This window comes from Excalfactoria chinensis, chromosome 9, assembly GCF_039878825.1.
Source record: "Excalfactoria chinensis isolate bCotChi1 chromosome 9, bCotChi1.hap2, whole genome shotgun sequence".
Classification (NCBI taxonomy): Eukaryota; Metazoa; Chordata; class Aves; order Galliformes; family Phasianidae; genus Excalfactoria; species Excalfactoria chinensis.
The window spans coordinates 1,884,430-1,911,691 of record NC_092833.1 but is presented as its reverse complement, the minus strand read 5'-3'; the positions used below and the strand labels follow the sequence as shown (position 1 = coordinate 1,911,691).

At 49.4% G+C, this 27,262-nt stretch overlaps 2 protein-coding genes across 9 annotated transcripts in view; one reads left to right on the top strand and one right to left on the bottom strand.

The window, feature by feature from the left end:
* The first annotated feature begins 605 nt into the window (after positions 1-605).
* STK25 (serine/threonine kinase 25) lies at positions 606-17,374 on the top strand. 2 transcript variants are annotated; one of them, XM_072344755.1, is made up of 12 exons: positions 606-746; positions 842-922; positions 6,198-6,428; positions 7,580-7,636; positions 8,736-8,844; positions 9,936-10,093; positions 10,343-10,528; positions 10,710-10,855; positions 11,299-11,413; positions 11,490-11,561; positions 14,149-14,285; positions 15,171-17,374. In XM_072344755.1, exons 2-12 carry the CDS (start codon positions 893-895, stop codon positions 15,208-15,210), a joined length of 1,281 nt encoding a protein of 426 aa, XP_072200856.1. In that variant the 5' UTR covers positions 606-746; positions 842-892; the 3' UTR covers positions 15,211-17,374. The 2 variants fall into 2 exon arrangements, with proteins under 2 accessions (XP_072200856.1, XP_072200857.1); XM_072344756.1 differs by lacking the exon at positions 606-746 and having other exon boundaries at positions 763-922.
* Positions 17,375-17,577: 203 nt separating this feature from the next.
* FARP2 (FERM, ARH/RhoGEF and pleckstrin domain protein 2) overlaps positions 17,578-27,262 on the bottom strand; it is a 53,494-nt gene continuing 43,809 nt past the window's right edge. For 5 of the 7 annotated variants that reach the window (XM_072344752.1, XM_072344749.1, XM_072344753.1 and 2 more), the window contains 8 exons: positions 26,696-26,764; positions 26,250-26,339; positions 25,449-25,531; positions 24,006-24,124; positions 23,133-23,296; positions 20,853-20,960; positions 20,096-20,247; positions 17,578-19,254 (listed from right to left, as the gene is read on the bottom strand). In XM_072344752.1, coding sequence (XP_072200853.1) covers positions 19,164-19,254; positions 20,096-20,247; positions 20,853-20,960; positions 23,133-23,296; positions 24,006-24,124; positions 25,449-25,531; positions 26,250-26,339; positions 26,696-26,764 — 876 coding nt within the window. In that variant the 3' untranslated portion in view covers positions 17,578-19,163. Of the gene's footprint in view, positions 19,255-20,095; positions 20,248-20,852; positions 20,961-22,004; positions 22,145-23,132; positions 23,297-24,005; positions 24,125-25,448; positions 25,532-26,249; positions 26,340-26,695; positions 26,765-27,262 lie in introns of all 7 variants that reach the window. The other 2 variants (XR_011904679.1, XR_011904680.1) reach the window with 2 other exon arrangements.

The following is a 27,262-nucleotide window of genomic DNA, read 5'->3' as shown; positions in this document are numbered from 1 at the left end:
GCGGAGCTCAGCAGCCCCGTGCCTTGCACCAAAGGGACGAGCCCTTCAGGTTTGGAGCTCTCTCTTCCACTACTTTGCTTTGCTAAATTCACTGCTTTAGTTGGAAGCCTTCACCATACAGAAGGCCAGTGGGAAGGAACATCCCATTTAACACTGTCAGCACAGCTGGCGAGTTGAGGCAGAGGCTGTTTTGGATGGGCTCGCCTGCTGAATAGAAGCTCAGTGGCCCCGCGATGCTCAGGGCTGCAATCCGCGGTTGCCACCTGGTGGCAGCGACAAAACAAACCCACAGCGGGCTCGGTTCAGAAACCCACCGGGCAGCCCCGATCGCTGCCGCAGGCGGCCATTAGCCGTGCAGGGCGTTTCTTAAGGCACTTCATTAGGGCTCACCCTAAAGGAGGCCAGCACAAGAAACCACCCGCCGCTCCAACACCCGCCGCACGCGGAGCCACGGGAGCCGCAGTCCGCCCCTCCCCTTCCCCTCGGCCCCTCCTTCCGCCCCGCGCGCAGCCCGCCGGGACATGCAGTCCGTAGGGGCGGCCCGTTTGCAGCGCGGGGCGGGCCGAGAACTACAGCTCCCAGCAGGCAGCGCGGCGCGGCCTCCCCTCCCGCTTCCTCTGGGCGCCGCGTTGTTGCGCCCGGCGCCGCGGCCGAGCTCGGTGTCCCAGGGCGGGCGGCGGCTCCGTGCGCCGGGTGCCGGCATGGCGCCGCACAGCGCTTCGCCGGGGGGACGAGGAGGGCCGTAGGTGGGGCCTCGGGCGGGGGAACGAGGGGGCGGAGCGGGGATGGCGGGGCCGTGCGGGCGAGACGGGACCGGGCAGAGCCGTGTTGTCTCCCGCAGCTGAACGCCGGCCGAGGAGCGCCGCCCGCACGGCGCCGCGGATCGCGCAGCATGGCTCACCTGAGGGACTTCGCCAGCCAGGTAAGGGCCGCCCGCTGCCGGCAGCACGGCTCGGCTCTTCTCCCGCAGCACATCGATCCGCGCTTTGTTTGCCGGCGCCGTTTGCCCGAGGCTCGGGCTGCCCCGGCCTTGCCATGAGCCGGCTGTGCTGCCCGGGCCCGGTCAATGAAGCGCTGTGCTGCTCAGGGGGCCGGGATGTGTAGCCTCAGTGCTCCAGCCTCAGCGATCCCGTGCGATGCTGAGCGTTGCGGTGTCGGCCTCACGGGCTGTAGGGACATCCTGCTGTGGGGATGGCACCAGGAGCGATGGTGTCATGACTCAGGGCTCAAAGCTGAAGCACGTGAATGGTATCAGCTTGGGTCATCTTTCTTCTGGGCTTGGCTGTGGGTATGTTTGACGGCTGGCAGGTGCCAATGCAGAGCACTGATCTCTGGGGAGAAATCTGGGTGTCCTTCTCTACGTAGAATCATAGAGGAGACCCTTGAAGGCCATCTTGTCCAACACCTTGCACCGAGCAGGACACCTACAGCCCCACCAGATGCTCAAAGCCCCATCCATCCTGACCTCGGGTGTTTGCAGAGATGGGGCATCACCACCAACCTGTACCAATGCTTCACCACTCCTACTGCAACAAACTTCCTTATGTTGTCAATATCCAGCTCGAATCTTTCCTCTTTTAGTTTGGGACCATTTTCCCTCCTCCTATCACAGCAGACCCTGCTGAAGAGTCTATCTCCTTCCTTCTTATGGCCTGGGTTGAAAAGGACCATAATGATCATCCAGTTTCAACCCCCTGCCACATGCAGAGCCACCAGACCAGGCTGTCACCAGTCACCAGACCAGGCTGTCCAGAGGCTTTTCTGCTTCTAGCTGTGCTACAACACTAGAAGCTTCAGTGCTTTGAAATGATGCTTTCTCCAAACCTTTCCCGGTTTAAAATTGATTTGCAATGCACCTTGTTTTGCATGCTGCATCTTGTTTTGCATGCTGCCTTTCACGTGCACCGTTTCCTCAAAGTACTGGTGGAATTGGATGCAAATTTAGTGCCTTGAATGAGTCACGGTGCAGGGAGAGAAATGAAGCAATGAAGAAGGATGCTGTCTGCTCAAGGCAGGGAGCTGAGCTCTGTTGGTGCAGAGTGGCTCGCTCTGAGAGGAGCTTTGTTTTTAGACAGCATTCAATAATAGAAGCTATCAAAGTTCTGGTTATCTGATCTGTAAATTAGGCAAATGTCAGGTGTCTTCAGAGCTAGTCATACTGTAATAACTCCAGTGCTAAAATAGGAAAGCATATGTGTTATCTATCCTTTCCTTGGGTCTCCTCTGGAATCCTTGGTGGCACCTCATAATCTGTTTAACTGAGGCTTCTTGGAAGAGCAGCAGGAATTGGCCTGAAGTTCTGTGTAGCAATTAGATCAGTGCAATGGGAAAGGCATTACAACAAAGGTGTGATGATGGAAGGGCTGGCACAACAGAGAGGTGCTACAAAGGAAAGAAAGAAGATTGCTCACCTGTATCAGAAGAGTCTCAGTTTGTTCCTTCACCAAGGAGAGATGTCCAGAAAGAGATCCTTCCCCAGTGGCAGTCAGCCCTTAAATGGGGTCTCAGAGAGATGCAGCCATACTCCACCCATTCCAGTCTCACTGCTGCATTGCCTTCACCTGTGCTCCCAGGGCTGACCAGGTCCTTTGCCCAGGTGCTCAATCAGTGGTTCAGGCTGGGACTCAACAGTTCCCATAGATTCTGTTAGCCAGGTTTTAAGCAGTGGTGGGGAGATGCTGTAAAAATAAAGAGACTATAGGACTTGGATTGGGATGGCAGGGCCTTGACTTGTCTCCGGTTCCTTATCTGTTGCTGATGTGCTGGATTACTTTAGGCAGATCCCTAAGTTGCTTTATCTCAGTGTCCCTGCCTCCCTGCCCAGGCCAGCCAGGTACTCTCTTCTCTTGGTTGACCTTTGCTGTGTACATACAGCACAGTGGGCCTTTGTTGGGAGCTCTCCCCTCTCGATGTATTTGCACTGCAGTCTTTAAAGCTCCAAATCCAGCTGTGTTTCCAGTTCTGTTGTTCCTGTAGGCAACCTTGAGAGAGCTTCTCAAGTTCTCTGGCTAATGCTTTCTTACCTTGAAGCAAAACAATGCAATCAGTGAAGCAAGCTGGAAGTATCAGACAATGGATTACTTCTGTGTTTCATACATGAAGTTCAAAGTGTTGAACAGGAATTCCTTTCTTATACTGCTGATGCTGGAAACTGTCTTGGGTTCAGCAGCTGAAGAAGAGCATGCTCTCATTTCATAGAGACAGGGAAGTTTCCAAGAGATTGGGTCCCAAGTGGCACATTACTGGTGGATCATCCTCATCCTTCTCACACTTGTTTCCTTTCTGTGTGTACAAACAAGATAGCATTCCATGTGCTGCCCAACTCTGAGCCATCTCTAGGGTCTGACTGCACTCAAGAGGGAGAAACAGCATGAGGCCTTCTGCTCCAGAACTGCCATGTAACACAAGCAGCCAGACAAAAGGTACAGTGAGGTGCTCATCCCTTGCAGGCTTTATACACTGCAGCACAACAAGGAGTAGCTGTCAGCTCTTCTGGCTGTGACCCAGAGCTCTGCTCTGCAGCCCTGGTGGGGTCTGTGAGCATCAAAGAAACTGAGAAGATCTCGAGTTGACCAACAGTTGCAAAGCTGACAGGTGCTGACAATCTGCTTTGGGTCAGCCATGGCTGTGGGGGTCTGAGTGATTTCATCAGGCTTCTGTTCATTTCTACTAATTAAGTTTTTCAGGCGTGTTTGTAGCTTTGCAGGGCAGTTCTCTGACAAAAAGGCTGATGCTGAGATCAGTGGGTTTAGAAAAGGGACAGATCCTGCTTTTTATGACCCCTCATTGCAGTGCTCCACAGGAGCAGATGTATTGGGGTAGGAGCAAGTCAGGCTACACAGAATGTGTTGTTCTGCTCCCCTACATCCCATCTCAGTGTGGCACAGAGCATACTCCTGCCCTGTCACTAAAGGTTTTGAAGCATCTCCAAATCAGTGTTGAAGTGCAAGCCACAGCAAGGTAAATCTAGCACCTGCAACGGAACAGTTCTGGCCTCGTTCCTTCTTGTCACTCAACAGGATTTCCAGGTGCATTCCAGTCAAGGATACAGAAGGATAACCAAATATCAGAGCTGCATTGCTTTCTTAAGCTCCTTGGGCAAAGTTTTCTTGTCATGGTCTGTCTCCTCTACCACCCCTGTCTGAGCTGCTTTGTTCTTGAGAAAGCATGATGAAGCTACCTCAAAGTATAGACGCTTGTTCAGGAAGCTGCCTGTGATGACAGAGCCTACAACACAAGCTGCTGGCTGTCCCAAAAGCTGCCTGCAGCAGCCAGTGCTCTTCTGCTTGATGTCCCATTGAAGAGTTACAACCCCAATTCCTTGATGTGCTGCACGAGGCTGAGAAGGGAAGCAGTAGCTTGTACATTGTCCTTTCTTTTCTCATAGAGAAATGATGCAGGTAGGAGTACAGGGGGGTTTCCTTGCAGGCTGCTGTATGCAGAGCCAGGTGCTGCTCAGAGATGGTTCTTTTCCCCTCCTTAGTGGTGTTTCTCCTGCACAGCAGGTGAGGCAGTGCCTGGGCCACTTTGCTGCCCCATCCTGTTAAAGTAGCCAACAGGTGGGAACTGCATGTAGCCAGGCTGTTCCTTCTGCACCACAGCTGTTGTTCTTGTGCTGGTTTCTGGCACTTCTCAAGCTCAGATCTTCCTTCCCTTCACTCCCTCCAGTCTGTTATGTATCTCCAGCTCATATCCTCACTGCCTATCCCCTCCAGTCTGTTCCCAGTGCGTTTGTTCAAATACAGCCTGTTTGGGTGTTGCCATGGATGCAGAAGGATATTTGGTTATCTATCTGTATCTTGGACTGGAATGCACATGGAAATCCTGTTGAGTGAGCTGACTGTGAAGCTTACTCCCTACAGCAATGTGCTGGGCGCAGAAGGCAGGCAACATGTAATGACTGCTTGGTTAATCAGTAAGCAGCACCCAGGGATGCTGTTAAACCTGGTGTTAGATGCAAAAACACCCTGCTTTGTGCTCAGATAAGATCTCTGCCCAGCTCAAGGTCCTTGCATGGGAGTGGTCCCTCTGGGTGACACATGAGGTGAGACTGAGAAGTTCTGGGTGTGTGGAGAACTCCCTGTAACCACTGTCTGCTTCCTGTAGGTCAAGCTGTATTTTTCAGATATATATATATATTTCTTTTTGTTTAAACTAGACCTTATTTTTAAGGTAGAAAAATTAATCACAAAGAGCCTTTTAATAGCATGAAGCAGAGCAGGCCCTCCTGGTGTGCAGCGAATGAAAGAGCATCAGGGCGTGATTCTTCCTCCCTCTGTTGTGCTTGTTGTTGTTGTTCCCTCTTAGGAAAGAGTTAACTTTGAAGCCCAGCCGCTGTTAGTATTTCTCTGATGGTCATGTCAGTAGCTGCCCAGTTGATGTGCTTATCTAATGAGGGAAATGCTATTCACTCTTGTGCCTGGGTGTGCCAGCTGGAGGGGGCTGTTCCAGAACTGCAGGTCTGCAGACGGGGTGTCCATGTGGCTCCTTCTCCTGCGGGGTGGGCAGAGGCCTCACTGCTGCTGCTGACCTTCTGAGAGATGCGAGGCTCCATCAGGGCTGGGTCTGCCTGAAAACCAGGCTACGATAAAGGCAGCTGATGGGAATTGGTGTTTGCATTGCTGGAGTGTGTTGCCCTCCAAACAAGCAGGGAAGGTGAAAATTGGTTCAAATCAGTCCAATATTTGAATGTGAGAAGGGAAACATCTTTGTGAACTTCTAATGGCCTCCAACTTGTGCCCATTTTCTCATCCCAGCCTTCTGACGAAGTTTGGTTCTGATACACCTTTCATACTGCCTTTCATTCAGGTATGGATGTGTCCCTTGCTCATGAAGCTCATTTGGCCCCACTTTGGTGCCTGCAATTGAGCTGCATGCCACATCAGTTCAGTCCCAAAGGAGCTGCTGCCTTAGCAATGGATCCTGCTGACATTCTCCTTTCTGGTCTCTCTCTTGTTCCTCCCCAGCTGTGATCTGCAGGGGCAGAGACCCCATGTAAAAGTCTGCTTCAGCTCTTGGACATGTTCTGTGATACGTTTTTGAGCCCATGGAGACCATGTAGGGCCTGTGGGCTTCAGGAATTCAACAACATAGATGTGTAGATAGAAGATGCAAGGCAAACAGATCTGATATGCACGGTGCTCTGCAGGCTGCTGTGGGACTTGCTGACTTTTGCCTTGTCTCCCTTCCCCCTTTAGCACTCCAGGGTGGATCCTGAGGAACTGTTCACCAAGCTGGAGCGGATTGGCAAAGGATCATTCGGTGAAGTGTATAAAGGGATTGACAACCGCACCAAGGAGGTGGTTGCTATCAAGATTATTGATCTGGAAGAGGCTGAGGATGAAATTGAGGACATTCAGCAGGAGATTACGGTGCTCAGCCAGTGTGACAGTCCCTACATCACCCGGTATTATGGCTCCTACTTGAAGGTAGGACAAAGCCATGGCAATTCTCTTGCCAGCAGTTTGGGGACTGGGTTGGGCTTCTGCAGGACCTACAGCTGGTGATGGCAAACAGCACTCAGGTGCCCAATCCATGGGCACTGAGTCAGTGTGGCAGCAGGAGCAGCAGTGGCTCTGCCCACTCTATGTAGTTTTCATATGAGGCTGGTCTTCAAGACACTTGCATGTGGAAATGAGGTTCCTGGTATGGCCCCAAGAGCAGGGTGCTTGAGTGAAGAGCAAACTCCTCACTGAAGAGGCAGATCCCTCCTCTATCTCACCATATGATATTTCCACCAGAGCACTGGATGCTTCCAGTGGATGGCTTGAAACCTTCAAGCCTGTTTCATTTCCACTGCAAGCTAGCAGGCAGCTGTGGGGCAGCACTTACTTACTCAAGGTCTGGAGCTCTCTTACCACACTCCCTACCTTATAGGGGAACAGGAGCAGAGAAGGAAGTACTGAAGGGTTGAAGAAATAATGAACAGGGTCTGAGTCTTTGAAGGAGTGGTGGAGCAACGAGGTGATGTTGTTCCCCCTGAAAACAGGTTCAGGAACCCCCAGAAGTTCCTAATGGCAATGCTAGCTGCTGGAGGCATGTTTAACGCTGACTGTATGGCACAGCAGTCCTTGAGCTCTTTGGATCCCGATTACTCCTTGCATATTTTTCACAGTCGATAATGCATTTTCTCAGCATTCTGCCAAAACCACCATGAAAGCTGTAGTTTTGTGGACCAGCTGTTTATCTCCTCTGTCTGGAAATCTCTTCTCCAGGGAGAAAGAAAGTGCCTTCCTGACCATACCCTTCCAACTGGAATCCTGTTAGTGTGATCAAAGGCTGCAAAGCTCCCTTGTCATTGGCAAGATGTGCTAGATCTGTTGGAGTGATGCTCAATGGCTCCAGCCTGACAATATGCTTATCTCCCTGCAGTCTGGTGCCTGTAGTGTTACTAAGCTTGCTTAAGCAGAACCGAAGACAAAGGAATGCTGGGGGCCGGAGCAGGTCCTCTTTTGCCTCTTGAGAGCCACGGCAGGCAACATTTCTTGTGTTGTGTACAGGGGCTGTTCATCTCAAGTGTTCTGCTTGTCTGCCTGGTCTTAATGCTGTCTTTGCTCTTGGATTGTGCTGTTACTTGCAGGGCACCAAGCTGTGGATAATCATGGAGTACCTGGGAGGAGGTTCAGCCTTGGATTTGGTAAGTATGTGGTAAGCTCTGGGCCCTGACATACCTTGGCTGAAGCCTTGATCTGTGGAATGCCCATGAGGCAGATGCTGACTTGCTGTGTGACGTCTTTTTTGACAGCCCTGTGCCTGAAGGGTAGGCAGTGCAGGGCAGATGTGCTGGTTATGCATATCCCAGGACAGAGGAAATGTTTGCATGGAGCTCAGCTGTTGAAACACAATTCTCCAGGGTGTTCTATTGTTTTACAGTGGAAAAAAAACAGTGAAATGAAATTTGACAGCAGTAAGTTGCTCTTGAGCAACATAAATCCACAGCTCACCTAACTGAAGTCTTGTGCCTGCCAGGAGTTTGTGGTTCAGTGCTTGCATGGCATCAGGCTTGGCAGGGACCTGGGCCTGGCCTACAATTGGGATTTACAGGTGTTAATAATACTGATCATGTCTAACAAGCTGCTCCAGACTTCAGGGGAACACTAACGATAGTAAACACACAAAAAAAGTTCTGCTGTGCTGTGTTCTTCCACAGGATTTGGCTTTTCTCTTTGGGACTATAAAGCCTGTTCTTCCAGAAGGAACGAAGGTCATATAGTGAAAACTGCTGAGCCTGCACTGAGCTGGAGGAAGGGTGCAGCAGGGGGACCTGTAATCAACAGCAGAAGGCAGGGCTTGTTTAGAGGAGAACTGATTAGAGGGAGGAAAGCTGTGATACAGTACCCTGTCACTCCACAGCCAGAAGGCAGAAGTTCTCATTGCTGTTACTATGGCCGAAATTCAGCTCCTGCCTGCTGGCAAAGAGGCTTGATCCAGAGAAGCAGATAAGGTGTTCTGTTCACCAGTGTATTTCCAAGTGAGAGCAAGAGATGAGCATCCTGCTGCTTGCCTGGGAAGCCTTTACTAGACTAACAGAAGAGCCTCCAAAGATTTTCCATGTCATGTAGCCAGGTGCAAAGTCTGGCATTCTGCTTATAGGATAAGATGTGCACCGGGCTGTGTGCAGGAGGTGCTTCCTGCTCAGTATGGTCTGCTTGACAAAGGTTTCCAAGTAACAAATGGAGAGGCTTGAAAATGCAGGCATCACTCACCCTTTAAGTTGATTTCCTGCCCTTTTTCAGCTAAAGCCAGGGCCCTTGGAAGAGACTTACATAGCTACTATCCTGAGGGAAATCCTAAAGGGCTTGGATTACCTGCACTCTGAGAGGAAGATCCACAGGGACATCAAAGGTAAGAGCAGGGAGCTGTATGGGATATTCCAAATGTCAATTCGAAAGGATGATGCAGAACTAATCTGAGAGGTTTCCAAGACTGTTTCTTAGTGTTACATTTCTTGTTGGGTTGCTCATTTCTGAAGCTGGTGCTTCTCATTTTATTTGTGTTGTCTTCAGGGTGTAGTGCAACAGTAAGGATCTGTAACTCTTGTCTGACACTTGTAGTTTGGATGGACACAGGGTATTAAAGTGAGGGAGTCAGTGAATGGCGTGCTCAAATATCAGCTGGCTGATATTAGGTCTGGCTGTTTGCTTTTCTGATGGATGCCAAGGCATGTGCATGCTAGTTATCGTGATGAAGACTTACTGTGATGGTGTCCTCAGGCAGGGTTCATAGCCTGGGAAAGTCAGGGCTGCATGTGTCCTCTTGTCCTGATCGTTGTGGCTGCTGGCCCTGTGCAGTGCAGAGAGATCCAGCACCTGCTTCTCAAAGGAGAGTAACATCAGGAGAAGAGCATCAAAGGACAGAGGGAGGGCAATGCTGGATGCTCACTGCCTGACCCTCTGCGGGAGGGCATGTGAAGGAGTGGAATGAGGAAACCTCATGCAGGGAGACACAGAAAGGATTTTGTTGTGTACGTGACACTGCAAGTTTCTATAGCTGCTAGCTCTGCAGTCCTACAGCGCACCTCCTTCTCCAGAGCCTGAGCAGTGCTGCTTTCTTAAGCTGAGTGAGTGGGAAGCGGTACAAGGCCAGGATGAGTGAGCTGCTTTCAGGGATCTGCTGTTTAACTTGGACTGAATGCTGCTGAAGGGTGAGGGAAAAGAAAGTAAAGGCCATTTGAGGTACCTTGGGCCAAGTGTGTGTCCAGGAATCACATCTAGTAATTGTGTGGCCCTTCACATCTACTCCTTGTTACTAGCACAGAAGTATTCTGTGTTAGCCAGCAGAGGTCTGAGCATGGCTGACACTGGGAATCCAAACTGAGGTTTACATGGAGGCAAAGGGGGGGGGATGCTGTGGGACATCCCTTCCCACTGTTCAGTTCTGTGTGGGTTGCAGATGACTCAGGAAGCAGTGGACTTAATGCTTATTTGTGTGAACAGCTGCCAACGTGCTGCTTTCGGAACAAGGAGATGTGAAACTGGCTGACTTTGGAGTGGCCGGGCAACTGACAGATACACAAATCAAGAGGAACACCTTTGTGGGGACTCCATTCTGGATGGCACCAGAGGTCATCAAACAGTCTGCTTATGACTTCAAGGTGAGCTAGAGCAGGAGGATTACTTGATGCTGCTGCAGGTAGCGGTAGGGTTAATACAGGGACTGGAAACGCTGCTTGTAAGTGTACTTTCCTGTCATTCAGGGCCTGTAGAAGTTTGTCTATTAGTTGTGAAGCACCCTATTGATCATACATGATGAGCCTTTCAGCTGCTCATCAGCCCTGCATGCTTCCATCTTGCAGAATTGCTCCTTGCTGCTTTTTAGCCACTGTTCTTTGCTCCTCTCTTAGGCAGACATATGGTCCCTTGGAATTACAGCCATTGAATTAGCAAAGGGAGAGCCTCCAAATTCTGACCTCCATCCTATGAGGGTTCTCTTCCTGATCCCCAAAAATAACCCTCCAACACTTGAAGGTCACCACAGCAAACCCTTCAAGGAGTTTGTGGAAGCCTGCCTCAATAAGGATCCTAGATTTGTGAGTATTGCTGTCCACCTCTGCCTTTGGGTAGAGTATCTGTAATGCCCCTGTAGGGCAATACTTGCTCTGTACTGAAGAAAAAGCAGTACTGAGCTTGCAGATGGGTGAGAATTGAAGGTGGTACACGTTTATTGTACAGACATGGTCAGATGCAGCTTGCCTTCCTTGTTTATTCCAGAGGCCAACAGCTAAAGAGTTGCTAAAGCACAAATTCATCACACGCTACACCAAGAAAACCTCATTCCTAATGGAGTTGATTGACAGATTCAAGCGCTGGAAGTCAGAGGGTCATGGAGAAGATTCAAGTTCTGGTGATTCTGACATGTATGTACACACTGCACATGGAGGATGCCCCTTTTCCCCACCTGGGTTGGAGATCATATCATAGCCAGGAAAACATGTGAGCATCTGCTTTTGTGGGAGTGACTGCTGCCTGAAGAAACAGGCTTGTACCTCCTCCTGCTTCAGTGGAGCCTGGTATTCTAGTCTAGTCTCATCCATAGAACCTCTACACCTCCTGAGTGTGAGGAACCAAAAGTAGAAAGGAGAAACATCTGATGTAGTGAAACAAGCCTCTTTTTGCCTTCATTTTATTTGCATTCAACTATGTATCTCCTTTCAAAGAGCTTCAGGCTTTATAACTGTGGCAATACTTGTATATTTGTCTTTATGAACCAGCGTGTGGGGGAGAGCTTGTGACTACAACAGTGCATAGATAAAACTGTGCAGCTGAAGCTTTGTGCTGACCTCCCCCTTTTTGTTGGCAGTGATGGAGACACAGAGGATGGAGACCAAGGCCCAATCTGGACATTCCCACCAACTATTCGTCCCAACTCCTTGGGCAAGCTGCACAAAGGAATGGCACTTCACGGTTCCCAGAAGGTCTGGTTGCCATCTGTTCCTTTAGAAGTGGGCTAAACCTTTGCCTGTGCTTGAATCTTTCTTCCTTGTTTTCTAGCCTTCTGAGCCCATCAAGAGACAACCACGGTCACAGTGTCTCTCCACACTTGTCCACCCAGTCTTTGGGGAGGTGAGTAGGACCTTGGCTCTGCCAACTGCTGGGCCATCTTCTGTTGCTAAGATACCAAAGCTAAGGGGTGACCTACTGCGTGGCCTGTCATAGGTGGACAAGGAAAATGAGTTGGAAAATTCACTATTTCCTTACCTTGTGTTCTGGGTGAGGATGTGAAGGTGTTGTAAAAGCTTCAGTTATTGATGGGATAATGTCCGTAATTGGCTTTCTGAGTGGGTGATGTTTTAAGGGAAGGAAAGAGGAAGATAATCATAATGGAGCCCACTGGCAATGACCTTTAGCTGCTGTTCCCAGCAGGAGAGTAGAAATGGGGGGTTCTTAGTAAGATATACCTTATACAGGTGCAGTGTGCTGGGATCCAGCGTGCCTTCTCTTGGGGTGCCAGTCACAGAGACCTTTCCCTGCTCCTCAGGACTTGCTCTTTTCTGTATCCAGGGCTCTGCTTTCTCAAGGATGGTCTCTGGACTTTGCACTAGACTTGGGAAAAGAGTTTAATGTTGAAAGAGGGCTTACAGCTTTAGGACAAAAAGCAGAGGCTGTTCAGGAAAGCAGGGATTCCATCCTCGAGACAACACTGCTTGGGAAATGGGGAGCTGACAGGCTAGGAGATCTCAGATGTCTGTTCCAATCCTAATGATTCTATGGATTGTGCTGACTGGCCTTTTCCATAGTCCACTGCACTTGACTGCAGAAGTCAGCACATGAGGCAGAAGGTACTGCTTGTAATGCAGCATACTGCTAACCATTTCTCAGTCCTGTCTGTTTAGCAGCCTTCTGGGAAGAGCTGTGAGCTCTTCAAACCACTCAGTGCACCTGTGGGCTTCTCTTTAGCAGCACCACTGTGCTGATATCAGATAGAAGTGACGTCTTGGCCTTCCATTTCTGCTTTGGCTCCTTTGCCCCAGACTTGCTGCCCTTCTTTTCCTTTTCTTTTCCCTGCTGGCCCCATTGATCCCACTCAGCAAAATCAGGAGCGTGGGACGTGTTGGGCTGTCTCTGAAGTAACCTGGCTTCTGTGTACAGTAGTAGGAGGTAGAAAAAAGCTTTTCTCCAAGTCCTGCAGGAAAACTGCTTCTCAGCCAGGTGTGCAGGTTGTTCTTCTCAGTGCTGGCTTCCTACCAACAGTAGCTGCTTCTCACTGCTGCATTAATGCCTCTGAAATCTGCTAAGTTGTGATCACCTCTTTCCATTAAAAGCCTGGAGCTGGACTTAGCAAATAGAATTTCTAGTGAGATGCTGTTCATGAGCTTGCATTTGCCTGCCTGCATCTTTATTATTGGGTGTTAACATGGAAGGTGACCCACAGCAGGTCATCAGCACAGGTGTGGGCGATTGCAAGCCGTGAAACCCAGCTGCTCCTTCGGGGGAGAAGAGGACAGGCTCCGTATTCAGGCCTGGAGGGCCAAGCCAGAATAAGAGCCAGGCTGGATGGCGTAGTGCAGCACAGCTCTCTGCCACCTGCTAGCCTTCAGAAAGCTGCTCTGCAGCACAGGGCACTGATGTAACACAGCCCACACACAGCAGCTGAAGGGCTGCAGCCGTGCGTCAGAGCGTGGCACTGGGTGGGCAGCTTCCCTGCGGGACAGCTTGTGTCTCCTTCTGCCTCCAAGGCAGGCAGACTTTGATCTGGTAACGTCAAACCATTTGTGCTGTCCTGCTTTCTGGGCTGGGGAGGAAAGGTGACCTCCAGCAGTCAGGAGGGCTGATATTGCAACTGCAGGCAAAGAGCGGTGGGGCTTATGTAAAGCTCCTTAATTGGCATAGCCTAATTGAGCCAGACAGGGGTTAGCTGGCAGGTACTTCTTGTTCTACAAAAGGGGTTGATTTTTGCCTAGCACGCTGCATCCTGGTGTGTGCCAGGGAAGGAGCTGCAGCGTGAGCTGCTTACATGGGTATGGTGGGAAACTTACAGAGAATGTGACCTTGCATTTCCAGTGGCAGACTGCTTCAGGCTCAGCATCAGCAACGTGTCGAGGTTTCTGTGATGTAACTGAACGATGAAGGTGTAGCCATTCCAAATTAACAACTGGGATCGTGCACAAGGAGATTTTGCACTTGCTAAGGCCCACTGAAAGAGTGCTAAAAATGCTAAAAGCAAGCAGAGGCTTTATACCTTAGCCCTGCTGTGGGCTTTATTCCCCCCTTCTCCTGGGGAAAGCTCTCTTCTGGAGTGGTTGGAGTGGTGACCAAATTCAGGTCCTGTAGTGCTTTCAACGCTGCCTGTCCAGAAGCCTTTGGTGTTTGGCTGGCTGCTAGGCTGTCCCCAGCAGCAAAGTGACTGTACCAGTTCAGATACACCAGTGTTTTTTCAGGGCTATCGATCCAGCACCAGTATCATTTAGGATGTCTAGCTGCACATAAGAGCCTGTTCTGTAAGGAATTCAATTGCTGTTATTACCTGGAGGAAAGCCTGAATTCCAGACCTTGCATTCCCATCTTCCAGACCTACAAAAAAGGCTGTTTTGAAGGATGGGGGTGCCCTCCTGGAATCTTCCTACAAGAGACAGGGACTTGATGTCTGCACTGCTTGACAGGTGCTCCCTGCAGTGAGCTAAGGAGCTAACATGCTATTCCTGGGTTGCAGCTTAAAGATAAGCACAAGCAGACCGGAGGCAACGTGGGAGCTATGGAGGAGCTGGAGAACGCCTTCAGCCTGGCAGAGGAGTCCTGTCCTGGCATCTCTGACAAACTGATAGCACACATGGTGGAGCGGGTACAGAGGTGAGTGAGGGTCCTCGGGGCAAAGGTGGGTGCCAGCAGGGCAGGGCTGGCAGCAAATTGCACTGCTGTTATGCTCTGCAGCTAAAGTCAGGTGTGGTGCTGAGCAGTCCAGACATCAGAGGCAACAGGATGCTGTCAAGTAGGCAAAAATATATAGCCTTAGATATGAGGGACTGAAAACACTGGCTCTCCCTTAAGGCCTTGTTACCAAGTCATTACAGCTTTCAAGCAAGTGTGCTGTGGGTCTGTTCATACTGCAAACATCTAAAATCACGGCAGGAGAGCACTCTGGCTGCTGCACAGAGGTTACCAGATGTGTTCTGGTGATGCTCTCAAAGGTTTTATCCCCCAGCTGAGTAGAGGGATGCTCACAAACGTACCTTAGATTGACAGAGGGTCAGCTACTTTGGTATCACTCACTGCGAGCAGACTCTTAATTGGCAGAGTAAGCACGAACACTTCATGGAAGGCTTGTTAAAACTGTGAGCTGCGGGTTTATTTCTGCTGTAAAACGATGGTGCTCAGAACTTCCTGTTGGCCTCAGCTGGAATCTCTCAGTCACTGGAACAGGATGCCCAGAGAGGTGGTGGAGTCTCTTCTGGAGATACACAATACCTGCTGGGCCACCTACCTGTGCGTCCCGCTGTGGGGAGCCTACACTGGATGATCTCCAGAGCTCCCTTCCAGCCCCTGCAATTCCTGGCTGTGTTCTTGAAGCTCTGGGGCTTCCCTTCAAGACTGACAGCTTCATCTAGAGAATGGATAGAGGCAAACAGAAGCAGCCTCACCTCTGCTCACAGGGTGCTGGCTGGGCTGTGCCTGCCTCCTGCAGGTGAGGTTGTTATGTGGCAGCAGTGACCTGTTCCTCCCCGTTCTTTCTTGAAGGTTTTCACACAGTCGGAACCACCTGACCTCTGCCCGCTGATGCATACATTCCCTGCTGCTGTTCTGAGAGGGGGAAGGATATTTTCCAGCTTCATAAGAACTACATCTCTAATCCAGACCACTGTCTGCTGTTGGATATAACATTGTGTTACGGACTCCAGGACATTTCAGAGCCTCCACATTACACGTGTTTCCATGATGACCCAGGGTGAGGTTTGCAATGCAAGTACAATTTAGACCTTTTACAGAACCCGAGATGGGTGGTCTAATTGTTTTTACAGTGTAATCAACGCGGTTTTTAATTGTTTCCCTATGGATGTATCCATTTTGGCTTGGTTTGAATCCCACTGGTAAATGGCTGCCTGCTGGAAAAAGGGGGGGGGCTCTCCTCTAATGGGCTGTGTGTGTTTCAAAGACGAACCTGATGGGTTCAGCCTCCCACCCTTCCTACAGAAGTGTTTGTGAGCTGTAATGTGTGAGTGCAGGTATGTTTGCAAGCTCTCTACGTGCACTACAGCCTCTGGGAAAGTTAGAACAGCTCCTTGGATGTTCTGGAGGATTTTTTCAACTCCTTCACACACTCGTAAAGAAAAGCTTTTGACTCCAGCAGCAGGCAAAGTGAAATGAGTAGGCTGCTGCTGCTCTTCCCTAGCTCGTTCCATGGGAGGATGGGTTTGCTGACTGCTGCTTTTTTGGCTCTGGGACGTCGTTTTGCATTAGGCGTTGGTTCATGTGATGCAGGCAACAGCAGAACTTGCCTTGGGTCTCCAGGGGCTGGGAGGGGCCGGTGGTTATGTTTGGCATGCTGGGGTTTGGAGCTGCTGGGGTTTCTTTCCCTGGTGTTTTCCGCAGCTGAAGGTTCGGTACTCAGCTGTGGGCAGGCCTCACCTCTGAGCTCAGTAAACAGCTGCACGTGCCCAAACCTCACAGAAGGATTAAAAAGAAGAGAGAGGAGAGGGAGAGCAGCAGCCCACGGCCAATACTGAGGGCTTCAGTTCTGCCAAGGGGCAGGTCAGCACTGAGCAGCAGATCCTGGGGCAAGATGCCTCTCCTCTGCAGAAAGATGAAGGTGGGATGGCTGGCAGCTGTGGCATCCGTGTGCTGTGAGTGGGAGTTTCCAAAACCACTCTAGGCCTCTTTCTCCATCTTCTTAATTGAACCTTCTGGCTCTTCTTTCTGCCTGAGCTGGGAACTGGCTGGAGCCAGGGCTCTGCTCTACTTGTCAGGCTGGGGTGGTGGTTGCTGGCAGAGACTGAAACATCCACGGCTGCAGTGCCTGCTTAAGGGTGCTCTGGCAGGGCCATCCCAATGAGCTTTGCTTCCTGTATAGTACTAGTTTATAAAGCTACTCTTTAATTGAGGTTGATATAATCAATACTGTCGAGGTCTAGAAGAATAGACTTAGGATAATAACTTCTGATAGCCGGTTGCTTAGCAATCTGCTCACTAATTGTAAAGATATTCCCATTAAGTCAGCAAGACCTTAGATACCCAGATCTTTCTGTCTGAGTGTTTGTGTGAATGATGTGGCTCACCCCAAAGCCACTGAGAACAAAAGCTGCGGCTGTTCAGCGTTTTTTAAAGGAGAGATAGATAGGCAGTGTTAGTGGTAAAGCTTGGGTTTTTGGTACTTGGATTCAGAGCTGCAGATTGTAAGCGCTGGGCTAAAAGGAGCTCAAAAGGAGCATTTGTTCCCCCATCCCCGTGTGTGGTGTTCACTTTAGCTTGTGTGGCTCCTTTCCTGTTCCTTTCTGACGGATAAATACGGGCTCAGCACACACTGTGATCTCATCCGGTAGAGAAAAGGTGCTGCTGCTTCATCGCGTTGGAGCTGCTGCAGGGCGGTGTTTCTCTGGGTGAGCAGCCTTGGAGCCTGTCCTTACGAGGAACACAACAAACCCATTTTTCCCCTCAGGAGGAGGAGCTGTTCATGTACAGACACAAAAGTTACTGAGTTGAAGGCAGAGGCTGCAGTCCAGCAGAAAGGGCTCCTGCTGCTTTAAAATCGCTGTTCATGACAGTAGCAAGTTGTGTCAGTGAGGTACCTTGTGTCATTACTCACATGCACTGCAGTGTAATGAGTACAGTTTTGAAAGGAAACAATCCCTACAGACTTTGTCCAGTATTCGAAGCAACGACCGGTTTTAGTTTTTAAGAGCATTGAAAGGGATCTGCCACTTTCAATAAAGGAACAAAAGGAATGAGGTGGGGTGTAACTTCTCATTACCAGGTCAAAAGCATTTGGTCAAGCTGCGGTTTCTTTGCCTGGTGCTTGGTCCTTCCCTGCATCTTCCTGCCCCGTGCTGCTCCTAGCAGTGCCCAGTGAGCCAGGCTCTCCATTAAACCCTTCACAGCACACATGCAGTGCCCTATTGCACCTGGCAGGAAGAAGAGGCTGGAATCATTTTACACCAAGATGCTGTTTACTTCCACAACATACTCAGCTGGTTATAACACACTTGCTCAATCCACGCGTGTTCACCTACAACAGTTAACTGTTAAAAATGAAGACACTAATAAATTAAGTACATTTAAATTACACGGGACAACGGTCATCGCAACGGTGGCGGTGAAGAGTGGATCTGCAGTCACCTGCCCTCTGCATAATGCAAATGCCACGTCAGCAGTCTGGAAAACCTCACTCAAAGCCCCCACCTGCCCCCAGCCCCCAAAGCATTGTAGCACATAAAGTCCTGGAGCACACACAGGTCAGCCTCTGTGCTTCCCATGTTCCGCAGGGATCTCAGCAATCCTCTGTCCACACAACACGCAGCACTTCCCTTTTCCTTTCACTACACCAACTCATGGCTCCTTTTTCTACCACCCAAATACCAAAATCAAAGCAGGATACCTAGAGCCCCTCCAAAACCACATCCAGCAGCATTTGGCAGCGTTTGCCTTATTTCAGTCCTGTGGAAGCAACCAACTGTGACAGCTTTGCAATAACAACAAACCGCAACCGTGCCAGCATTAATACAGAGATTTAATGGAGTCCTCGCACGCTAACGCTCCATCTAGGATCCAGTGACTTTCACACCTTCACAAGAAACAGAAGTTGGTTCTCACTCAATATTTAGAGGTAAGAAAGGGGATTCTCAAAAGTCTTTACATGACACCAAAGCACAAGCAACAGTGATTTTCCAAGAAGCTTGTTCTCCTACATTGCTTTAAATGCCTTGAAAATATCATTCACACAAGGGTGAAGTGTTTGCCATCCCATGCCTTAAGTAATGCCTACGATAGGATAAAGGAACTCTGGAGCTGTGATATGAGACTAGCAAGTGACCCTCTCAGCATGCACCATAGCAGAGTTCAGAGGGGAAACCACACACCTCACCTGCACCAACCCATGGCGTGCTGACACTCAGCAGCAGTTCACACTTCCCCTGGAAAATCGTTGCCTTGGCAGTCTCTAAATAGCAGAACTGTTCTGCAAGAGCTGCTGTTTGTGTTCAAAATGCACTCGTTATGCCAATACATCTGTGGGACCTGTTAGTCGAAGGCCTGCAAGCCAGCTGACAAGGACAGCAGTGGGGCCATGGCTGGAGCCCTAAGCATCAGGGAAGGGAACCACTGGGATTCAACCAGCCTGCTGCCAGCAGCTGTGAGCCGCTCACACCCCAGCAGCTGCTGCTTTCCCCCATGTATGCTGACCATCCAGTCAAAACGTGAAATAAAGGTGGCATTTGCCACCTTCGGGGCAGGCAAGAGCATTACTGTACAGATACAACTGGAGCAGTACACCTTCCACAACGTGTACACGCCAAAGCTCTGCAGTTGTTAGATTCTCTCTAAGTAGGTTCACCTGGAGCAGTTGTGACCCTCTCCCACACCATTTGGAGTGGGCTTGATCCCTGTCTGCAACTCCCAAGCTCTCCCGTTCCATACCAGGTAGAAATGAGCTTCCTGGTTCTCTGCTTTATCACCTCCCCAGACTCCTGCTTCCACCTGCCTCTTGGCGATGGTTGTGGCAGAGATCCAGCTCTGCTCCCTTCAATCCGTGTGCCTTTCCTTCTCGTCCTTTGGAAGCAAAAGGCTCGACCTGGCTGGGGAGCTGGTGGCCCTCTTGATCACCTCCATCCACCTGGGAAAAGAGAAGGAACAGGGCAATGGGAGAGTTCAGCCCCTCACTCACCAACACAAGCTCTTGCTTTTGTTATAGCTTGCATTACTTTCACCACACCTCACAAGACATCTGCTTTTCACCCTTCTTTCTTCTACAATGGCTTTTTAAAGGGAAATACTTCTTCTGTTCCTAGTAAATGAGCTGGTTCTTCAAATGAATGCTTGAGTTGTGGCAAATATCCTGCGAACATGGAACAGCTCTACAATGCTCTGAGCTCCACAGCTCTTATTAGAGCACACTGTGTTCTCTCAGAACTGTACACTAAGTATTTATGCATGGAGGACAGGCTGGCAATACTTCCCTTAGTCACACAGGTTGCTTTTCTTACAAGAACCGACTTGCTTATATGGAAAAAAAGCAACAATGAAGAAAGCAAGACAAATGTCAACACTACGTTAGACTGAACCTGCTGCATGACTGCAGATTGGAGAGCACAACTCTGCTCTCTCAGGTAGCTGCTATTTGTGCTGCCTTCCCAAGGGAGGGACAGCAAACGGTGCCTTCCAACAAACCAACCCTACAGGGCACAAAGCAAGGTGAGGGTTTTGAACAGCTCCAGACCCCTGGGACAGAGCAGAGCCTACTGCCCTGGGCATAACCACAGCCTTCCCCTATACGGATGTTTCTGCTTACGGGCAGTAGGGGAAGGAAACTTCTTTAGTGGGAGCATGTTGAGTGTTGTGTGCAGCCTCTCCGAGCAGGAGGCAGTAGGGAGCAAAGAGAGGGCTCTGCATTACAGCCAGTGAGTTAACAGCTTGTTACATACTGGGAAATAAATAGTAAGAAAACATAAAATTACCTCTCAAAGGTGTATTTGCTCTCGGCCCTGAAGAAATACACGTGGGATTTGAACTGCAGCTTGAAGACGTAATCCTTCTGGATGCCATCCGCCTCCACGGGGGAGCTGACCACGTAGCCAAGCAGCGGGAGGCTGGCCAGGGGATAATCATCCTGCAACAGCCCAACAGCACAGCCTGAGCACCAGGCAGCACACTGCCAGCACCAGCCAGGCCATCAGCACTGCCCTGTGCTGCTGGGGGCTTTGTGGGTTTGCTTAGGAAGGAATGGAGGAGGAGCTGCCTTTCTCTCTCACAGAGCCTGCAGTGGATGCTGACATCTCCCCAGCACCCTGCACTGCACACAGAGTGCTGCTCCTGTCCCTGCTGCCCCCTGGGCTCCCTGCTTCCTCCTCCTCACTGTGGCTTAAATTCCAAGCATGGCCCTACACGAACATGAAAACATCCTTCCCTAAAGAAACGCCCTCATGAAACCTGAATAAAATAATCAGGTTTGGGGATTGATAAGATGAAGAGGCACATGTACTGCACAGCTTGTCACAAAACCAGGTGCTGAGAGCACCACGGGCAGAGAAACTCCTGATGCCTGTGTAACTGGTGACTGTGCTGCAGCCCCAGGTGAGAAACAGACCAAAGGTGCCACCAACCATTCACCTGCTGCTCTCCTTCACACTGCAGGGAGAGGCACCTGAAACTGAATGCAAAGGGTCTCCAGATTCAGCCCGGCCCCTAAACATCAACGTGCAGCCACATGCTCACCTGGTGTGTTTTGTAGAAGAACAGGCAAAAGTTGGTGAAAACAACCCAGAGCTTCTGCCAGCCGTTGCTGTTCTTGAACTTCCTCAGCAGGTACCCAGAGAGCTGGTTCTAGCAAGAACAAACAGAAGGCTGCCATGAAACCACTGACTGCTGTCCTTGAGAGAAAGCCAGCTGCTGCAGTCAGAAACCCAGAGCCCTCTGATGCAACTGCTCTGCCTATAGCAACCCTTATCTTATACTCATGTTTTAAATGGCCTCCTGCACATTACCTCACTGGGGTTCAGGCTGCCCAGGGAGGTAGGCCAGTCCCTGGAGGTGTTCAGAGCCATGGAGATGTGGCACTGGGGGATGTGGGCAGTGGGCACGATGGGCTGGGGTTGGACCTGGGGGATCTCAGAGGTCTTTTCCACCCTTAGTGATTCTATGGTTACATACGGTGACATTCAGCTGAGCAGTTCTGCACTCAGCTGTGTTCTGCTCCGCAGTGCAATCCACTCACACACAGCTCTGAGGTTTAAGTGCCCACTGGCTCTCGGTGTTCTGCCAGGCAGTGCACAGCAGCGCAACCCTAACTCATCTCTATGGCCAGCCCTGTCTTCTGCAGTCTGTAGCCAGGAAACAGCGACAGCCACAAGGGCATTCATCCCTTTATTCACCTTTTTTCACTCCCCCCCCTTTCTATTTTTTTAACATGATAAATAAATAAATAAATAAAAACCCCAAAAACAAGAGAAGGAGGAAAACAACAGAGAAGAAACAAAGATGACGAAAGCCAGAGCTGTGGACAGAACACAGCAGCTGTGCCAAGCCAAGCCCCAGAGGGAAGCAGGCTGCAGGTGAGGGCTACATGGTCACTGCTGCACCCCAGGGTGAGTCCCCAGCATCTGTGCCACGGGGCAAGGAAACCTATGGCACTGAATGAAGGCAAATGGATCATAACAGGAGAGAAGGGCAGCACACACAGCAGTGTTACACAAAGAACCCTTCTGAGAAGCAGAGATACTAGGAAATCCTGCATCAGCGAGGCAGCATCACAACTGCTGCTGGCTGAACCTCATGCTAACACAACACGTAGGTTCACCGAGAGAGAAGTCAGCTTCACTTGGCATCCCACAGCTCCTCCCACCAGCACAGAACTTGAGAGGGTTTTACCTGGATCATGCACAGGTAATCAGAGAGGGACAGGCTCTGGTTCCGGTACCAACAAACATGGGTGATTGTGTTGGGCCGTTGGGCCTGACCCAGCAAATAGCGAGGAGGAAGCTCTGGAGAAACAGCAAGAGAGCAGAAAACTGAGCAGAGAAAAGGGGGAGAGAAAGAGAAAAACAGAACATTAGGATAAGAAAAGTGATGCCGCAGAAGTGTCTGTTAAAGGAAAATGGATTGGGAAAGAAGTGATGGTGTTAGAACATGGAATGGAGTGAGGCAAGAAGGTGCTGGAAGAACTCACACATTAACTCCCAGAGCCTGTGGTGGGCAGGTTTCATTATAAGGACACAAAAGAGCAATGATATACATATATATATATGTGTGTGTATATATATATATACATATATATATATATACACACACACATATATATATGTGTGTACATATATATATACATATATATATATATACACACACACACACCTTCCCAGGTATACCATCATGAAATGGAAGGCTTCCTCCCTCTGGTAGAAACCAGTTTGCTGGCTGAGGTGTCCAACTTCCAGACCCTGAGCCAACATAACACTGTAGGACCTCCTTACTGACATGCATGATATACATTCCGAAAACCCAGAAGCTTCAGAGCCCAGCTTTAACACCTTCCATTGATGTGCTTTAACTGCAGGGCCAAGAAGATACACAGGCATAGATGCAGCACCCTGACTCACTGCTGTTTGCCTAGTGAGGGACCTTCCTTTTCTCTTTATGGCATTTAGGATATTTCCCACTTCTGGATATCTTCCAAGCACGCCAGCCTTCAGGAAGGGTCCTACCCAACAGACCCTGCTAACTGCCACCTAAAGCATGCCTAAGGTACACCGAGCAGACATCTGCCTTATTAGATGCTGCAGGACCAGCACCAAAACGTGCCAGCAGTGCCGCACGGAGCCACGCCGAGGGCTGAGAGCCAGAAGACACACAGACATGCATGAAGATGAGCGGACATGCAGCGGCCTTTCAGTCGTCCGTGCTCTCCCACAGACAGCAGAAATGCAAAGTAGTGGAGGATGAGCAAAGGCTGAGGCAGCTGAGATGCACAGAGCGAGAGGCCGGAGCTGCGCCCCGTGGTACCTCGACAGCCACACTGTGGTCAGCCATGGAGACGCTGGTGTTGCGGTACCAGCACACGTGCATGGTTGTGTTGGCACGGTGGTGGCTCTGCCTGTCCAAGGAGCTACGGGAAGAGTGTATGTCATCTTCGGACTCCTGTTCTAGGGAGACCTCGTCAGAGGATCCTGGGGGAGGAGAATTCGGCAGCGGTTTAAGAAAACTGTGCAACAGAGAGCAAGAGAAGCAGGCGTTCCTTTGAGAAAGAGCGGCGTTTGGTTTTTTCTCTCTTGCAAGGGTCCAGTTTTAAAGAACAACAACTCGAATGTTGAGCTTGCTTTGCTTCCATTACTCAGCCCTGCTTGGGACAGCTGACTCCACAGTGTGGGGAAAGAAAACCCAACACAACAAAACAAGCAACAAACAACCCCCCCCCCACACACACACAGTTCATCTTCAGTTGATCCTCAGCAAGGAACAGGAAAAATGCTCCTGGGGGGAACACTATGAATTTCAGCACATCCATTACAATGCCAGAGACAAGGACCAGAGTGCTGGGCTATAAAATAATGAGCTCATTTCCAAAGACACCACTGAATCTATGGACAAGGAAAGAGACTGCTTGGTTAAATGGAGACTATACAAGAGACAAATAAGGAGCTTATAAAAACCAAGGATTCAAGCAGCTGGAGCATCTCTGCTGCATTTAAAGCCACCAGGAGCATCAGCCTAGGAAGACAAGCATATTAACTTGAACTAAAACACAACCAGAGCACAAGAGCTCTCCATTACCGTATGAATTATAAAATACTCCATTTGTGTCACCAAATTTACAAGGGGAAACATGACCGGGACTCAACATCTGACCATTTCAAGAGTGTGGGAAACACCACTTACTGTTGGAGCGGTTGCATACGGAGTTGTCCAGAAGCATGTCAGATTTCTCAGTGGATTTCTTAGCCATTTCAATTGCCATGTTTAGGTCTTCCATCCACTTCCCCATCTCCAAGCGGGTGCTGCAAGACAAACAGTGTGAACAGTGACCAGCTCAGCCTGGAGCCTTCACCACTATCCACAGCCTTGGAACAAGTTTAAAAGGACCATTTTAAAACATGGACTTCACGAGAAACTGAATGAGTAGACAGCCATAGGGCCGCACAGCATTCTCCTTCAGAGCAACCAGACTCAGCAGTATAACTGGGCTACAGCATCACTGTTCACCAGTAGCTGACGGACTGCTTCAAACATGAAATCGTGTTTTCAGCCTAAAAACAGTGTTGATGAAAGCGCTTTGGGGATGGGTGGTGTAACCATACGGGAATGATATTTTGAGGAATAAATGGCAACCTGAAAGGCAGCACATCTTTTAAAGGGGATTTACCATTTACCTTTTACCTCAAGCCAGTAAAACAGAGTGCAGGATGATGAGGAATTCTGTGAACCCATCCAGTTTCCATTGCTGGTAACGTGGCTCATGCCATAAGTACAAGGTAAGAACTCTATAGCTCACACACATACACCTATATCTGTCACTATGCAACAGAGTAAGGTCTTCCTCTGGACAGTGGAATTTCTTCTTTCCCTCCTGTTACACGCACAGTTGTTTTGCAAAGTGCTGTATATAGTCACACACTCAGGTATTTGGTTGTGAGGTTGTGGGCAAAACCAGAATAGCACTGAGGAATATCACTGAAATACAAACGTGTGCTGAACTAAAAAGGCAGCACAGACTCAGTCAAACGTTTTGCATCCCTTCTCCTTGTCAGGTTAATGAAAAGATCAACACAGTTCATCCACTGGGATACCAAAGGGAGTCACACCATGCTCAGATGGATTTATCCAAGGTTAGTCAAAGCACTGACTGATTAACAGCTGAATTAAAGCCTGTACGATTTGTGTTAGCTTACATATTCCATTGTGACCACATACAGAAAAGCAAGTTACAGAGAGAGAACCATTACAAAGTCTAGTTATAAAGCACCTCTAAACCTTCAACTCATCCTCCTTGCTTGCATTTTTGACCACATATTGAAAACAAAGCAGCCTAAATTACATTTTGGTGCCAAGGCACTTTGGCACATTCACCCCCTGATGCAGACAGTGCTGCAAATGGAATCCTGCCATCCCTGAGCATTCCCACACTTGGGAACTGGGGTGGGCTGACAAACCACACCTTCCTGAAACACGGAGCTGATAAAGGAATTGCAAAGTGTCACACATTTGTTCTAAAGTTGTGCTTTCCAGAGGACACATGGAACAGCCCTGGGGGTTCTGCACCAAACAAACAACTCCTTGGAGGTCTCTCTCAAATCCACATGCATGGGGGAAAATAAACGTTACCTTGCTGCCACTACTATGGTCTTCTGTGCCGAATAGATTGTGAAGCAGTGTGGGACGGCCCATTCATTCTCACTCTCCTCCACCTGCAGGAAAAAGAAATAACAAGCTTTTTCTCATCCCTGCTCAGTGAGCGATGAACACCAAAACCCACTCGTTGGCTGGCTATCAATTTGAGCCTCGATATCTTTACAACACAGTAGCAGTAATTGTAAAACAGCTACTTTTATTTCTAAATGAACATCACCTACTTTTAAGACTATTTTGGCTCTATGTTTAAAGCTGTGTGGTGTCTTTCTACTGACGTATCTCTTAGCTGCACAGCACAACATGTAGCAGGGTGAGAAAAAGGGGATCCTGAACAGGATTAGGCCTGTTACTTACCGGTGGGTCAAGCACTATCAGCTGCAAATCAAACACAAAAACAACAGTCCTGTTAGAATATGGGGCTGGGGACACAGGAGGGTTCGTTTTATGCCTAGGCATCTACACTGCAAAAAACAGAAAGCCCAGACAAATCCATGTTCCAGATCAGCCCCTCACTGCACCATGAAAATGAATGGTCAAACGTGCTCCAGCTGTTTTGCTAATGAGATGGAAGGGATAAGCTTATTGCCTGCAGACGAGTCTTTGTTTAGCACCTAGACTGAGGCACGTGAAGGTCCCATCCATGCTTAGTAGGGCACAGCTGATCCCACGAGCCTGGAGCTGCTTCAGTCCTTCCATCCCTGCAGGAATGCCCCCAACCTGCCCGAAAGCACCACAGTGCATTAGGAAACGACTTTGCAGCTTGAAGCCACTTACCAGCATGCCATGCAGAGGAAGATGGCCGTGGATTTTGAACTGATTTGTCCCCGTGACCCCTTTGCTCGTGTAAAGTAACATATCTGAGAACTGAAAAACAGAGGAAGAACGCGATTGGTTCTGAGGACTGCAGGCAGTACCAAGTGTTTTTCACATCTGCTGTTTAAAGGCTACAGACACGGAAAAGCAGCTTCTCCATCACTTTGGTGTGCTCTCCCTAAAACGTTTGTGAACAGCATTTCCTTCCTTATTAAAACTATTATTTACAAGAGAGGAAATTAAGTTTGTAATTCTGATGAGACTCTGGCACTGAGAGCAGACAGAGTGATCACATCAACAACCACCACTTCAGAATGAGTTTCCCATTATAATCACACCAAAACACTTCCATAACCGCTTTATCTTGAAGGCCCTGAACACTGTAGGAAAGCAGAGGCAGCACCCACCAGAAAGAACATCCGCTGCTGTAAACCTTTCTTGGTGAGCTTGTACAAGCAGCCTTCCCGGATAAATTCCTGCCAAGGAAAAGAAATGGTGATGCAAAGCTTCGACTTCCCCAACCACACAGAATTCTAACGGTTCTTTGTTCTCATCCCAGAGCATACAGGTGTTGATTGGTGCCCAGCAATGATCCCCAAGAGATTTGATAAATGCCAAACAACACCTTTCCTTCTGTTTTGTCACGTGAATCAGATCCTTGCTGCAGCCAGCATTTAAATCAGTAAAGCAAGAGAAGGAAAAGGAGCAGAGTTCCTGTTGGGTTTCAGCAGTTCACCTGTTAGACTTACATCCCACTGCAGTGACTGCCATCACATCCCAAAAGCATAAGCGATGCTCCTGTACTTATGCTCAGTACATCTAGCAAAAACAAACAAACAGAAAACCAAGCAGGAGCTAAAGAAACTCTTACAGAAACAGTCACCAAAAGCACTTTTGTCCAGCGATGCACCTCTCACCACTGCTATGTCCACAAAGAAGTCACATCAGACATACATAAACAGGGCTGCTAGTGG

Coding starts and splice junctions, on each gene's coding strand:
- STK25 (XM_072344755.1), top strand. CDS start 893: ATGGCTCACCTGAGGGACTTCGCCAGCCAG. Junction 6,429..7,579: donor ATTATGGCTCCTACTTGAAG/GTAGGACAAAGC, acceptor TGTTACTTGCAG/GGCACCAAGCTGTGGATAAT. Junction 11,562..14,148: donor TCCACCCAGTCTTTGGGGAG/GTGAGTAGGACC, acceptor CCTGGGTTGCAG/CTTAAAGATAAGCACAAGCA.